Source organism: Necator americanus, chromosome V (genome assembly GCF_031761385.1).
Source record: "Necator americanus strain Aroian chromosome V, whole genome shotgun sequence".
In the NCBI taxonomy this organism is placed as follows: Eukaryota; Metazoa; Nematoda; class Chromadorea; order Rhabditida; family Ancylostomatidae; genus Necator; species Necator americanus.
In genome coordinates this window covers 25,933,826-25,949,758 of record NC_087375.1, presented here as the reverse complement: position 1 = coordinate 25,949,758, position 15,933 = coordinate 25,933,826, and the positions used below count along the sequence as shown (strand labels likewise).

At 43.6% G+C, this 15,933-nt stretch overlaps 4 protein-coding genes across 6 annotated transcripts; 1 reads left to right on the top strand and 3 right to left on the bottom strand.

Annotated features, from left to right (window-relative positions):
- Positions 1–276: 276 nt before the first annotated feature.
- On the top strand, positions 277–620 carry RB195_015225 (uncharacterized protein; the record flags this gene model as incomplete). Its single annotated transcript, XM_064205835.1, has 2 exons — positions 277–371; positions 419–620. The coding sequence occupies 2 exons, from the start codon at positions 277–279 to the stop codon at positions 618–620; spliced, it is 297 nt and encodes a 98-aa protein (XP_064061716.1).
- Positions 621–3,590: 2,970 nt separating this feature from the next.
- Positions 3,591–3,911, bottom strand: RB195_015224 (uncharacterized protein; the record flags this gene model as incomplete). The annotated part of the gene is made up of 1 exon (XM_064205834.1): positions 3,591–3,911. The coding sequence occupies one exon, from the start codon at positions 3,909–3,911 to the stop codon at positions 3,591–3,593; it is 321 nt and encodes a 106-aa protein (XP_064061715.1).
- A 4,346-nt stretch (positions 3,912–8,257) lies between these two features.
- RB195_015223 (uncharacterized protein) lies at positions 8,258–12,408 on the bottom strand (the record flags this gene model as incomplete). Of its 3 annotated transcripts, XM_013452041.2 has the most annotated exons (9): positions 8,258–8,524; positions 8,619–8,747; positions 8,801–8,913; positions 9,051–9,186; positions 10,991–11,122; positions 11,578–11,711; positions 11,769–11,868; positions 11,921–11,989; positions 12,208–12,366. In XM_013452041.2, 9 exons carry the CDS (start codon positions 12,364–12,366, stop codon positions 8,258–8,260), a joined length of 1,239 nt encoding a protein of 412 aa, XP_013307495.2. The 3 variants fall into 3 exon arrangements, with proteins under 3 accessions (XP_013307495.2, XP_064061714.1, XP_064061713.1); XM_064205832.1 differs by lacking the exons at positions 8,258–8,524; positions 8,619–8,747 and having other exon boundaries at positions 8,786–8,913; positions 12,208–12,408; XM_064205833.1 differs by lacking the exons at positions 8,801–8,913; positions 9,051–9,186; positions 10,991–11,122; ... (2 more) ...; positions 11,921–11,989; positions 12,208–12,366 and having other exon boundaries at positions 8,619–8,672.
- Positions 12,405–15,926, bottom strand: RB195_015222 (uncharacterized protein; the record flags this gene model as incomplete). The annotated part of the gene is made up of 4 exons (XM_064205831.1): positions 12,405–12,411; positions 15,080–15,194; positions 15,263–15,304; positions 15,797–15,926. The coding sequence occupies 4 exons, from the start codon at positions 15,924–15,926 to the stop codon at positions 12,405–12,407; spliced, it is 294 nt and encodes a 97-aa protein (XP_064061712.1).
- Between the last annotated feature and the right edge of the window lie 7 nt (positions 15,927–15,933).

The window sequence follows — 15,933 nt, the reverse complement described above, 5'->3', positions numbered from 1 at the left end:
TGGATATGGATAGACGAAATGATACCTGATTAGTGGAGACACGCAATCATAATTCCACGCCACAAGAAGTTATCCGTCACAGACCCTAGGAATGATCGAGGAATCTCTTTGCTGTGTGTTATGTACAAGGTATTGGAGCGCATTATCCTGGATCGACTCATTAAAAATCACGAAGAAACAACGCGCGAAGAGCACGGCTTTCGCCGTGGCCGATCTACGATTGACCAGGTGTTCATCGTCAGGAGGGTGATCGAAATCTAGCGGTATTCGACTCCAATGCAATTATCGTTCCTGGACTTTGAAGTCGAGTTCGACTTTCCTCACCGAGGCCGTCTTCTCACCACGTTCCGCGTCGATGGAGTACCAAAAAAGTTCGTTCGCTTGCTTGATGACATAAATCAGCGAACAACTGCTGCAGTTCGAAAAGAACAGTAGATCAGTGCCTTGCCGATATCATACTAACACCATCAGGATGCCCTTTGACCGATCTCGAGTACGCTGACGATCTTTTTATATTCTCGGAAAGCAGAACAAAACTTCATCGTGTTGCCAACCTTGTATTGAAGCTGGCTGCAGCCTATGGACTACGTCTACACCCTTATAAATGCAAGCAGATGTAGACCTCTTCGAGACCCCGAACAGGAAGGAATCAGGATGGAGGGACAACGAATTGAACTCGTCGATGAGTTCTGTTACCTGCGCTGTACGCTGAAGAACAACGGCAGCCATGAGAGAGATGTTCGCAAAGATGTGTTAAGGCCACTTCTGCATTTAACTCTTTAACGAAATGCCTGTGGTCGGCCCCCATCACCAAGGAAGTCAGACTGCGAGTCTACCTATCCGCAATTCGGTCCATCCTGATGTACGTATCGGAATACGGATGGAATAGTGACGGATGGATTGATTCTGTGCAAGCTCTCGCGGAAGATCGAGAAGGTTGGGCAGAGCTGTGTTCAAGGACAGCGCACCTCGGCGAAGATGCGAGTAATTACGTCAGGTGATGACATCAGCCCGCCGATAAAGTCAAGTATATATATATATATATATATATATATATAAAAGGGCGGGCGTGGCGCAGTCCGTTAGAGGTCCGTTGTAGCCACACGGTCGAGGGTTCGAAACCGCCCTAGTGCAAACCAAGCCTTTCATCCGGGTCGGTAAATTGGTACCAGACTTGCCTAGGAGGATAAAAACACTGACTTGATCATCGGCAGGACCCCGCAAGTCATTGTATGGGCCAACACGCGTTCCAGAAACCTCATCGATTACGAATTCCAGTAAAGCGAGTTGGCGCATCCCAAGTGGATTGATACGCCAATGACTTTTTGACTTATATATATATATATATATATATATATATATATATATATATATATATATATAGATTTTGAAAAAAGTCTTCATTAGACTCGCAACAACGTATATTTGTGTCTTCTATGATACAATCGTTACTTACATAATTAGATGGCCCGTCTTCACTTAACGTGCGGCCCCAGGATCTCTTCCACTCGTTATCCAAGATGTTCTCAAGTTTCGTGAGTGACGTTTACGAGGTACTTGAGCCGCACTCAGCTGACCTCTCAGCTGGTCTGGTGCAGCGAACACATCAGCCCTCACATTCACATTCTAGACCATCTGCCGTCAATTTTTCTTGTAACGTGACCGGCTCATCTATGCTTCGCTTTCGATATATACTCCGCTGGGCCGCAAAGACGGGACATTGCTGAGCCACGAATTCTGACTAGGTGTTGTGTGCGCCGGTTAAACTTCAGAAGACATCTCTCAAGGGCTCTCTGGGTAGAAAATAGTTTCCTAGACGTGGTAGCGGTGTCTGCCCATGTCTGTGCTGTGTAGCAGAAAGCTGGAAGAACTGTCGAGTCATACAGATGGTCACGGGGATCTTTTGTCTGTCATTAGGTTCTCTTTCGTTTGCGTATGCTGCTCACGCTGCTCTCATCCTTCTATTCTCTTCTTCCTTCAAGTCGTTTTTCATCTTCATAGAACGTCCGAGGTATGGGAGGTATGGGTAGAGGTATGACGAAGTTTCCACGATTTGGGATCCTTCAAGTAGTACTCCTCTGTCCTCGCAGCAGGAATTCTTCACGAACAGTGTCTTCTTTCTGTTTATTCGCAGTCCTGTTTTCTTCCCTGCTTCGTTCAATTCGTTGAGCATCGTTTCTGCTTCATTGGTACTTATCGAAAAGAGAGCGTTGTCGTCCGCAAAACGAAGGTTGGAGAGGAATTTTCAATCAACATATATGCCCCTTCCTTCCCAATAAAGTGATTTCATTTTCCATTACAATGCAGCCGTGAACATCTTCGGCGATATTGTGCTGCCTTACAGTACTCTCTTTCCAATGGACATGCTGAGGGGACGGTGGAAAGCTGTATCCTAGTGCTGCATCGATCGTAACAATTGGTTAATGTCCTCACATACGACGTCCACAGCTAGCTATGCGCGTGAGGATCAACTTAATGAATACTTTGTATAACACGCTCAACAAGCATATCGAACAGTAGTTCCGAAGGTGCTCTCAGTTATCTTTCTTATGGTTAAGAACGGTTCACGTGGTCTTTAACTGGTCTGAGATCCTTCCTTTCTGAAGGACGTCATGTGCGCCATTAAGATTACATGAAATGAAGGCGGCCCGAAGGAAGTCTGCTTATATAAAATCAGCTTCCGAAGCTGCGCCAGGTTTCATACTCTTGATTGCGACTCGAACTTCCGAAGGGAGAATTCCATGTGGAGCTTTACCAGTGGGGATGATCGGGCTTGATACAGGTGATGAACGGAAAAGGTTTGAGTAGAACTTCTCCGTAATGATTTCCATCTCACGCCTAGAAATGGTGCGAGCCCGCTCAGCTATGCTGCTAGGGAATATTATATTTGCGGAGATCCCTGCAGCACTTCCTTAGACTCCTTCTTTTTTTGGTGCTTCTATAATCTTCTTCCTCCTATATCTCGAAAGCAACGCTTTTCCGCAGCTAGCGTTTGCTACTAACCGCTCAATGTGCGATGCATTCGGAACAGGCCTCAAAGTCTTCCTTCTTTCTAGGAATTCCTTGGTGGTCTCCGAATTTTCAACTCACGCTTGAGTCGTCTTCGATGTGCCAGTTACCTTGAGACAGGGAGTTCTCGAGCACCTAGTGGACTTCTTTTATCGATAGTTGCCAATAGCAGATGTTCTTTCTCATCGTGTGGCTAAGTCGTATCTTCGCACGAAGGATGCAGTTATCAGAACCAAGAAACTACAAAAGGATGGTACTACTGAGACGTCAAGTAGACAGCACCTCCGGTTGGTGAGTATGTGGTCGATCTCCAAGAGTTGAGATCTCTGGCAAGAGTAGCGCCATTGGGTGATTCTCATTTACACCGATGATGATCTTTCTTAAAGAAAAGAGAATTCCAAGGCGAAACGATTGGTATTTTCATCCTTGTCTTCTAGTCCAAATCTTTCGGACCTGTATTCCTCTTCTGTAGCCTAGTTTTGCATTGAAGTCTTCGACAACGAACTTGTAGAAAAACAGTTTTGTTCTCGCTGCGAATCCGTTCCTCCAGCTCGTCGTAAAACGCGTCCAATTTGGATTCATCAGCTGCTGATGCTGATGGGCTTTTGACGCAGTGGTCGTAGGCGAAGAATGGCTAGATGAGGTGGCAGGATCTCGCGAGAATCGACAACATTGATGACAGACAGGTGCACAACAAAACTAACACCGCCTACATTTCGCAGCGTAACCTCCTCTTCACGAATGATGAGTGTACCGTCATTCATCTGTCGTACGTCACCCTTTCTGTGGTCTCCTGCAGAGCAATCACGTGAAATTTGATACGCTCTGCAGCTCAGGGCATGTAGGTCAGCGTCTGTGGAAACTGTTCTCGCGTTGCAAATATTGTCTGAGACAGTCTCCATGGCGAGCTTATTGTGTTTGCATTCGTCTTTTAGAAAAAGCCAAGTATTTTATTCTTGGTCCGATAGCTCGTTTTTCCGCCTCAGCAGCAGCTTATCGCCGTTTGATAACTCCCTATCATACCGTCTACGTGTCGCCGAAAGTAATTTCGTATAAATCCTCCCTATCTTTTGGTGATAACGTCATAAATTTGATTAATTGTTTCAAATTTGTGTTCACCGCATTCCTCCTCCGTATGCCTCATCGCATTAGCATTAAACTCCTGGCGCTGTCAGTACTGAGATACTTACCGAAAAAGTAAAAGCTAAAGTACTTGTTTTTCAGTACGACTCCGAGGACGAAGTTTATTTCATTGACTGCTACGCAAAAGCGAGCCTTGTTCTGGTTATTGGTGGTAAATACTTACACAATCAACACCGCAAATCTTATCATTCCTTCGGGAGACGGGCGCTGTTCGCTGGCCATCTTCGGAATGAACACATTCGGCTTCGGGCCTGCATGGATCCTAGGCGATCCATTTATTCGTCAGTATTGCGACATATACGATGTTGGACAGGAGCGAGTCGGTTTTGCAAACTCGCTGCAAGAATGAGTTGTGAAAATCCACAATATTATTGTGCTTTATTTTTAGGCAAATGAATAAATGATCACCATTGTCTCAGAGGATACCTTTTGAGGAACACAACAAAGCAAATTCATTGCAAGGAGCTAGCGGTCTCAGTTGTGTTGTGATTAACTAGCACTGTAGAAGAGGAGACTTCAATGCAAAACTAGGCTACAGAAGAGGAATACAGGTCCGAAAGATTTGGACTAGAAGACAAGGATGAAAATACCAATCGTTTCGCCTTGGAATTCTCTTTTCTTTAAGAAAGATCATCATCGGTGTAAATGAGAATCACCCAATGGCGCTACTCTTGCCAGAGATCTCAACTCTTGGAGATCGACCACATACTCACCAACCGGAGGTGCTGTCTACTTGACGTCTCGGTAGTACCATCCTTTTGTAGTTTCTTGGTTCTGATAACTGCATCCTTCGTGCGAAGATACGACTTAGCCACACGATGAGAAAGAACATCTGCTATTGGCAACTATCGATAAAAGAAGTCCACTAGGTGCTCGAGAACTCCCTGTCTCAAGGTAACTGGCACATCGAAGACGACTCAAGCGTGAGTTGAAAATTCGGAGACCACCAAGGAATTCCTAGAAAGAAGGAAGACTTTGAGGCCTGTTCCGAATGCATCGCACATTGAGCGGTTAGTAGCAAACGCTAGCTGCGGAAAAGCGTTGCTTTCGAGATATAGGAGGAAGAAGATTATAGAAGCACCAAAAAAAGAAGGAGTCTAAGGAAGTGCTGCAGGGATCTCCGCAAATATAATATTCCCTAGCAGCATAGCTGAGCGGGCTCGCACCATTTCTAGGCGTGAGATGGAAATCATTACGGAGAAGTTCTACTCAAACCTTTTCCGTTCATCACCTGTATCAAGCCCGATCATCCCCACTGGTAAAGCTCCACATGGAATTCTCCCTTCGGAAGTTCGAGTCGCAATCAAGAGCATGAAACCTATCGTAGCTTCGGAAGCTGATTTTATATAAGCGGAGTTTCTTCGGGCTGGTAGCCACCCACTTCATGTAATCTTAATGGCGCACATGACGTCCTTCAGAAAGGAAGGATCTCAGACCAGTTAAAGACCACGTGAACCGTTCTTAACCATAAGAAAGATAACTGAGAGCACCTTCGGAACTACTGTTCGATATGCTTGTTGAGCGTGTTATACAAAGTATTCATTAAGTTGATCCTCACGCGCATAGCTAGCTGTGGACGTCGTATGTGAGGACATTAACCAATTGTTACGATCGATGCAGCACTAGGATACAGCTTTCCACCGTCCCCTCAGCATGTCCATTGGAAAGAGAGTACTCTAAGGCAACACAGCGGAAGAGCTCACTGAAGCTAGGACAACCGTGGCGTCCCTATTCGGCACATCAGGGTACACAAGAGTTATATAACAATTATAACAACCAAAAGTTTCCTATTCTACGATAAAGACACAGTCGAAATAAGGAGAGCTGTTTGACAGGGCTACAGTATCTCACCCAAAGTATTCAGTGTCACACTAGAGAACGTAATACGAAGTGTGGAACAGAACAACGTGGTTCAGTCTGGGAGAAAGAATGCTGGTCAAATTTGATGAAATGCCAGGAAACCGCTGTTGCTGTCGTTTCTCGTCATTTTGTTCGAAGAGGCGACAGCAAAACCTCTACTTGTTCTCACCTGCAAAATTTGCCCAAAGGTTCCTACATTTAAGAGGAAACTCACTACGTCTTAACATCACAGCACCACGGTGAAGAGTTCCAAGAAGTTCAGCATTCAAAATTAGATTCATCAGTGTATATAGCTGTTAGCGTGCACTACCTCCAGGCATGTCGTCTCGTTTCTCCGAACATACTCGAAAAAACTCGGGTAAGGTGCTGTGATGCAAGGCAAAGTCTAGATGGAGAAACTGAGAAAAGAAACCGAGAGTGGGAGTTTTTCAAAAATACTTTTTTGTCGAGAAATGATAGATATCTAGACCTGCTAATCAGCTTTTCTTATTTTGGTTTTGGGAGGGCTTGCTGAGGGGAGGCGATTTCTGCAGTTTTTTACAGATGCGATCAAAATGTGGCGTTGTTGAACCGAGATCTACCAATGTTATGAGCGGCGATAGGTTTCAAATCCTGTTTCACTTTGCTTTTTATGACGACAACATGCGCTATCAGAATTACATTCCTATCATATGACAGCTTCCATGAATTAGGTGAAATGTTGCCGCAAGCGTAGCTGAATGCCTACTAGTTCATAAGAAAAACCCCACTGGTGGGTTTATCGAAGATGTATCCAGTAGATGCGAAGAAAAATATCAGTACTGTTGCCTTTTACGAACATTCTTGATTGCAGGTGAAACTAATGTTCTCCTTAGGTTAACTATGTTTTCAAAACACGTCGAAGATGCTAACGTAGGCAAATGAGGCATCAATACAGGTCAAACCGGTTTCATTCCTTTCCTAATCGTTAATAGCACGAATACGTGTCGATAAAGGTAATTAGTCGCGTGTAATTTCGTAAGGATTCCAATTCCTGGTGATGAATGTAGCTAACAGGAAGAGAAAACAAAAAGGATTTGATCACTGTATTGAGAATCAACGACAACACAGTCTGCACTCTTTGCTTCTTTCTTTCTATTTCCTTCAACAGAAATCTTCCAACTCCATGGAAGAAATGTAGAGATTGTTGCGCGAAGTTTCTCGTCCCTGAAGATTTCGTACCTTTCTATCACGAACGTGATAATGCTTAATTAGCTCAATTGTTGCTTTTCGTGTCTTATAGCAATTTCTGTCTGTCGATGATTCATGATGTAACTTGAGTTAACGCCGTCTGGCGGCCGAATTTTGTAGTTCTTAGGCTCGCAGCTGCAAAAAAATGATTCATTTGGACAAAAACGATTACGGGCCAATCGAGTGTTTCCTGGCGTTAGCATGTGCAGGACATCATAACAGTCTACTTCGCCATCAATGTACCGTATAAACAGCCGCAGAAAGTTCATTGTGCCATTTTTCTTGCTCTTCATGTTGTTTGTCCTTTGCTCTTCTTTGCTTTCATGTATTACTTGCAATTGTTATTGTTACTATTCGTACCTTTCAATGTTGTCAATCACTATCGCAACATCTTTGACTGGATAAGGAAAGATAAGAAATTATCTTTCAGTTTTTTTTTGCCATTGCTTGATTATGCGTTGTCTCTCATCCGATCGCGGTAAAGGATTACTACATTATTTGTTTCGGGTCCCAAGTAAACTCAAATGAAAAGTACGGCCTTCCATAAAGCGATCGTTTTTTAAGCTTTGAGAAGGAACAAACAGAATGCTGTGGTGTAACAACACCAAAGAAAGAAAGGATCAAAGGATTTGTTGGTGCCACATTTAGCATCTTCCGAACATGCAAGCTAAAGCATCGGGAGATGAGGAGGGAAATGAACGGCCCTTTATTACTTCTCTTCTAGAAAAGTACAATCTTCTAGACATCCGCTTCCAAACCGGGAGGCAAAAACTGTGCGCTTTCAGAGTGACTTCTTCAAATTCAATAAACGGAAACTCGTTCATGTGGAACATTAAAGACAGACTTCTCCAGATGGAACAGTTTAATCTGTTCACTTGCTTCTACAGTGTTGATTAATCACAACACAACTGAGACCGCTAGCTCCTTGCAATGAATTTGCCTTGTTGTTTTCCTCAGAAGGTATCCTCCGAGACAATGGTGATCATTTATTCATTTGCTTAAAAATAAAGTACAATAATATTGTGGAATTCACAACTCATTCTTGCAACGAGTTTGCAAAACCGACTCGCTCCTGTCCAACATCGTATATGTTGCAATACTGGCGAATAAATGGATCGCCCAGGATCCATGCAGGCCCGAAGCCGAATGTGTTCATTCCGAAGATGGCCAGCAGGCAGCGTCCGTCTCCCGAAGGAATGATAAGATTTGCAGTGTTGATTGTGTAAGTATTACCACCAATGACCAGAACAAGGCTCGCTTTTGCGTTGCAGTCGATGAAATAAACTTCGTCCTCGGAGTCGTACTGAAAAACAAGTACTTTAGCTTTTACTTTTTCGGTAAGTATCTCTATACTGACAGCGCCAGGAATTTAATGCTAAAAAATGACAACTGATCACCGTTGCACCGTTAGCTTCGGCTATTGAACTAGCGATAGAAGATGGGGCAGCCATAAGTGAGGTTCCTGTGTCTGAAATGGCTTGCCAACTTTTGCTCGAAGAGTATGTACTGGATGAAACGGAATCAAGCTAAAAAAATCGGTATTACAAGAAAATTGCTACCGTTATTATTCATTTTTCACTTTAAACTGGTAATATGTGGCAGAGGACAAAGGTTGGTAGGCAAGCACGGGACCACAGTTTTGATCGTCTAAGCCTCCATACGTATAAACTCCACCGGGAACGTTGTCCTGATCTGAAACACGATAAAAATATTAAAGCTTTCTGGGTTCATCAATAACTGTAATTTGAAAAAAGTTTTTTAGTCAGAATGAGGTTACCTAACCTAGTTGAACACTGAAGTCTTTTTACATCCAAATGAGAGAAGATTACCTCCGACATGCCTGAGGAATACGGTGAAAATTGGTTGATCGACGAGACCTTGCTGAACTGCGTTGTAGAATGGAGGTGTTACTCCGTCTACTGCAATGGAGGGAAACGCCAACCCAAGAATGCCGTCTATTGGTTGCTAAAAAATTGTGCAAAAAGCTGCTTTAAAATGTTAAAAATTCGCTGAAAAAATCTCTGAAATAATAAAAAACATTAGTACTATGGTATTTCCTTAAATAGTAACAATGTTTGCATCGGGTTGGGTTGAGGAAGAATATAAATCTCTTTCATTTCGAGCACTCATATTCTCGTTACAACGGGATCTCACTCATTGAGATAGTGTTCATCTTGGTCTTTAACATCTCTTCAATGATAGGACAGCGTATTGATTTGGTGGCCCAAAACAGTGGCTACGGGCCAAAGAAGAGGACAACCTCCGACCAATGGTTGAACTTCTCTTCGATGCTTTAGCGCAGAGAGCAGACGGTAGTCGGAAGGACCAACCCGGGTAAATAACCAGTTCTTTCCGAGTTCGGCAGTTCTCTGGCGGGTCACCACCGAAGGTTGAGGACAGTAGGTAGCGTGCAACAGACAGAAGCATTTCTTAGTAATAGTGCATGTCAACCTTTGGAATGTTATTAGCACCTGGGAACGCATTAGCGTCTATTCCGAGTCCTGAGGAAGAAAGTCTAGTCGCAGCATTTCTTGAGAACTCCACTAACAATTAAACTAATTCTTTTTGGGGTGGGGAATCTTTAGCATCTTTTTGCGGTAGTTCCTTGCAGGGCACCCACAAGTGATGTAGCGTTTAGGTGAGGTATAGCTGCACCCAACTGTCCTTCGCAGCAGCGATATCTTCGAGAAAATCCTACCTGTGCAGACGGAAAAGCAACTATTCAGAGACCCTGATAATTGGGGCTTTGTCCAAGTCACGTAATTCGAATGGTACATAAGGCAAGACACCTTTCAATCATCAAGACAAAGAAGCGAAAATCGTGAAGGTAATCGGTGACCTTCTGGCTGCACCTAAGTGCCGTCGCCGAAGGTATTGAACCTTACTTTCAAGGCATCGTGCAGAGTTTCGTTGTACAAGACAGTAAGACGTCGAGAACCAGGTCGGTCATAAAATGAGATTTTTGCTTACCATAAGCGATAAAACCAACGATGAACCGTGGCTTGGGAGATGATGTCCTCGTTCTACGCAGCGCAGAAGTTGTCGGACTCCTTGGGCCTCCTTGTTGGAAATCACAGAAAGACACGCAGATGATTTTCGTCATGGTTGTTCTACACCGAAAGGTCCGCACATACAAAGTCCTCAAACTGAAGCTCTGAGAAGACTCTTCCATAATCTCGCATGAGATTATTCTAATTGGGCTTCTAACAAATTCTTGAGAAAGGTTTGTCCAAGACTGTTCCTCAACCCAGTATTCCCCCAACGGTACGCATAAGTAAAATCACCGCTTCCTGTACCACAGACTTGCTTTTTTGAAGCAGAGGCGGTGGCAGTTCTAGCATTTATGCAATATGCCCATAAGCAGTTTTTATCCTCGAGATAACAAATTTAGGGATAATAATTTAAAATATAGTGAAACAATTGCTAAGGCAAACGTCTTAGATCTCCCACGACTTTCGATAAATTGATAAAGTAAGAAAATTATTAGCTTTTTTTTCTTAACACATAAGAGGAACTTGGATCATTTCTAGAAAATGTCAGAAACAGTTCCAATCGAGCAAATTGGTGAACACGAGGCTTGCACAAAACTACATCGTTTTTGGCGCAGAGCTGTGAACGTATACGTCCTCACACAATTCTCAGCAGTTATGCAACCGTTTTTTAAAACCACATTTAAACTCTGAGCGGCCGCCGAACCCTGTGCGCTGACTAGCACCAAATGGCAAAATCTTAAATCCTTGAAAAGTGTGAGTGCTATTAACGGTCTTACATCTGCGAAGAAAGCAGCAAGGCTGGTAGCTTGACCGAATACGGTGTTTGGTACAGAGAGTTGCTGAGAACCGATACCACCGAATCTCACTGTATCTTGTCCGAGAAATCCAACTGCTGAACCTGTGCCGTACTAAAAGAAAGAGCAAATCAGCCACAACGTCTGTGCAGTGTCCTACAGTGAGGTAAAAGTGACCTGAACTTCGGTGCAGTTGCTTAAAGGCATCTTCCCACGAATCTGGCGTTGTATGGATTTGATACAGGGAGAGATAAGCCCTATATTCATAATCTACGACCCGAAATAGGTATACTCCAAAGAAAATCCATACCACGCGAGATTCTTGGGGCAATGTCTTTAAGCGGCCGCGGAAGCGGCGCGGTGGAGCGGAGCACTTGGGATAAAAGTGGAAAGTGGAGCCATTGCGAACCACAGCGATGAGTGGTGACTATAACGCTCTTGATCCCAACCACTACGCCCCACTGTACCGCTGCGAGCGCAGCTGCTTTAGCAATTGCACCAAGCTTTAGATCGGTTTTACCCGACTATAGAACCTTTTGAATGGATATCTCATTCAAAAGCACGCCTACTTGAATTGAAAAATGTTGTCCATTTGCTTTGTATGTTGAGGATTTTGATGAGTTGAAGGAATTCTTTCCTTGGCAAGCGTTTACGTTTCCACCTCCACAGCACGATTGGTCGTTACACAAAGCCTCACAAATAACTGCAAAAACATATCAGAGTCTACATTTCCGTCAAATGTTATACATAAAATACGGACTTCCTCCTCCTTTACAGTTTAAATCATTGCAGTTTTCGTGAATTTGCCCACACGTCATGTCGGGAATCCACAGATTCGAAGAACCAGTGTCGAGGATAACCTGAAGCGCTGACTGATGTTATCGAACTGATTGGAATGTTGTTCTTAACTACCTGAAATTGCTGCTCTGGTGTGCCGATTGTAATGTTTCCAATGTACTCTTCGTCTTCATAGTCATTCACCTGAATGATTCGCTAGTACTTATAACATAACATAATAAATATATGTTAGCAATCAGTGCTCAAAAAAAAGTGACTCTGTTTTGTTCTACAGTTGCGAATGTCTGCTGTTATTTATCACAACTTGCATTTCATCCCATAATATTTCAATTTTCACGACAAATGCAGACCATTTTTTTAAAGAAATAATATAGTGTTATGCTAGATATACTACGACTGACATTTTGGGGGATCACTTTGGCAAGACCGCCCATTTTGCGTTCCATTGCAATTCGTTTAACGTTCTTCATTTTGATGTAACGAGACCACAGTCCTTTTCGCATCATTTTCGTTCGCTGGGATTCGATCTTAGTGAGGTGAACTTGATACAGTGCAGCCATGGTGGAACCCACCAGGAGTAATAAGCACAACGTCAGTTTCATTGCCTGAAAACAAAACAACAAATATGTTTGAGGGTCATCTGGTTTTCCTATTCTTTATTTTAGAACAACATCTCAGCGTAATAGTTCAGCAAAAACTTCTTATAAGTGAAGAAGAAAAACATCTTCTGTTGAAATAGAAAAAAAAACGTTCTAGTGGTACTACTTAGCTGCCATCAGATGGAACATCGAATACGCATGAAAATTTAAAAGTAACAAAAAAGATTCAATTATCAAAGAAGATAAACTGTGGAATGGAAATCTTTTGTACTCCCTTTGCCGCTGTTGACTGGATCTGTGGGGATCGTTATGGATAGTTAAGTTGTTGAGTTATTAGAGTGAGCATACTTTGCAACATTTACTAAATTCACTGTTTTTAACATTCGAAACAACTATTGCAGACCAAAACTTGGGCAGTATTGATGTCAGAAAGGGGAAAATCTTTATGCTATATTCCCTCTCAGTAAAGTAATCTTCTTAGCCAGATGTTGCGCAGAGCGGTGTTTCTTAAGAAGAGCTAAGAATGAACTTGAAAATGAGACGTAGTTCGCGCAGCTGAGGTGGAACCGTGCGATAAGGTATACGGAGGAGTAATGCGATGAACACGAATTTGAAACAATTAATCAAATTTATGACGTTATCACCAAAAAAGGGAAGATTTATACGAAATTGCATTCGGCGACACGTGGACCGTATGATAGCGCGTTGTGAAACGGCGATAAGCTGCTGCTGAAGCGGAAAAACGAGCTATCGGGCAAAGAATAAAATATTTGGCTTTTCCGAAAAGACGAATGCAAACACAATAACCTGAGTATTTGAAATTCCGAGATGGTCTCTTCACTTATAATAAAGGGATCTGATCACCTTTGTCTGGTTAGAAACACTTTGCTGTAGGGAAGAAGTGATGGTGTGATAGAATTTAAATAAAAAGAGTAGAGAGAATGCACACTGATCAGTTACGGATATATCGTGAAAGGATATCTCTCCACTATTTCATGTTCCAAGCCCAAAATTTTCCATCATGAAATGTTTGAGATCACGTTCATCGTTTCATCAAAAAGTTTGATGAAGAGGAATCTAGCACACATTCAGTGTGGTTTATGACAAACACACATACATTGAATAAAACAGGAAGTTTGTGAAGCCGGATTTTGTCAGCTTCGTCGTTACCAAATACGGTCACCTCTTCTCACTAGTCAATGACTTTTTTCTCTGTTATTTCATCGGGTAGAAAGTAAGCTAACTCCTGTCCCACGTTGACTCCAATTTTCACCTGAGAAAACAACGATTCCAGTTGCATTGTTGGATTTTTCTCGCATGTGTGACACTACCATTCAAAACATCAACTTAGCATTTAACAGTGAAAACATATGAGTGATGACTCAAAAATCACCAAATAATAACCTCAGATCTGTTTGATGTCTACCGTGGGCTACAATGTAACGAACAGCGGGAGAGGCTTTCAGAGTTTATTACGAGTTTCATGACGGGACCGACCATGGAAATTCGCAATTCCACACGTCCTCCTCTCTTTGCTGGACGTCGGATTCACCCGGTCGAAGGCGTGGTAATGAAATCGACCATGTCGTCGTTAATAGAAGATTTTGTCTGGCAGACCCCAATGAAGGTTCTGCACGGAATCGGACCACTGCCTCCCCCAGAAATATTATCCTTCACACGTAAAAGGGAGAAAGCTGTAAATTTTTCAGAGCAAAGCACCAAAACCATCGTTATCGCGGACCTCAGTGCTTCGGTAGTCGACTTTCGGAAGATACCGAGTGGACAACACTGACGACAAATTTAATCAGCCTTCAGGACATCTTCGCGACTGTACGAGGGAAGAAAACTCTAGAGCTATTACGTAAGCGTAAAGTTGCACGAGCTGGGATCATTGACTGGAATCTTTTTGCCGCGCTAGTCGGCTCTTGGTAAGATACCGCAATGGACAACATCGACGAGGAATACCACCGCTAAACATCTGCACGACGGCCTGAGGAAGGATGACAGTTTCAAAACCATGAAAAGACACCTGCTTCCGGGAGCTCTTAAGCTACTACACTTGCGTTGAGCAGCACGGGCCATAAACCACCAGGAACTCACGTCAGAGCTCACAAGTCCTCAAAATAAGGCGATAAAAGATCTTATAGAGAGAAGATCAGAAGTGCTGGCTATGGCTGCGGAGGCAGGTGAAACCCCAACCAACAGAGACAAGAAATTATTTCAAATTCAGAATTGCAAAGGCTGACTTGATGTTGAATACGGCCCTCGAACTGAAAAGGACGACCTTCAACTGGAGTCACAATGACCACAACAAGGGAAGGATAAAGTGTGCGGCGTTGATCAGCCCCTATTAAGATGAGCATATGCGTCCGACTTCAATTCAGCACCGTTTGAGGTTTGAGAGAGGGAGCCTGGCAACGAACTGCGGGCGCTAGCTGATGTGTGATGTCAGTGTTTCTATCACCCAGCCAAGTCTGGGACCAATTTATCGAGCCCCAATTGTTGAAAGGATCAGCTGGGAGCGGTACCACAGCCCTTGTCTGGCCGTACTACCCCGCTGCTGACCGTCTGAACTTCCGGGCGGCACTCAGCATCCTCACACTTTCCATCTACCAGTACATCATAGTGCACCACATCAAATCTCACTTGAAAATCTCGAAAATCTAGAGCATACCCTTTGTCACAAGTAGTCGAAAGGACGCTTATGCTCGAAAAAACGCCCCCAGGGTTGTGAACGCTGCGGACAGCCTTAGACAACCGCCCACAATTCACTCGATCTTCACCATCACCTGTAAGGCGCTGTCCAAATCTTCAATCGTAAATCATGATAGGATAAAATACGGCAAACTCGACTTACATTCGCTCGATGCAGATAAATAGCCGAGGAACGTGTTTGTGTCTGTAACAAAATCCAGAAAGCAGTAAGACGGGACCAACGGCGTTACACAGGAGGGCTGGCGCTGGTAAGTGATAAGATGGAGTGGGACAGGTTCTACGACGTCACATAGGTGCGCCGGTGCTAGAAATCGGTGAAATAAAGTAGGATGGGTTTCACGACATCAGATAGGAGTGTTGCCGCAAAGCGATAAAAGGTGGAGTGAAACAAGTTCCACGGCATCGAATCGGGTGCTACAGTAGAGTGGTGCCACGTAATAGAAAAGGAATATAGGTGCAAAATCATGTTCATATATGTCATATACTTACTTACTTAGATACTTAGATGGCCCGTCTTCACTGGACGTGCGGGCCCCAGCATCTTTTCCACTCGTTTCGTTCTCTCGCCATTGTCATCCAAGATGTTCTCAAGTTTCGTGAGTGACGTTGACGAGGTCCTTGAGCCATAACCAACTGAGCTCTCAGCTGGTCCTTCCGTGTAGCGAACACGTCACACTATCTCGTTGGCGGTCTCCCTCGAGGGCGTTTAGCATGTCTTGAGATCCACTATAGCGTTCTTTTAGTCCATCTATCGTCGATTCTTCCCATGATGTGACCGGCCCATCTATGTTTAGCTTTCGATACATATTCCGC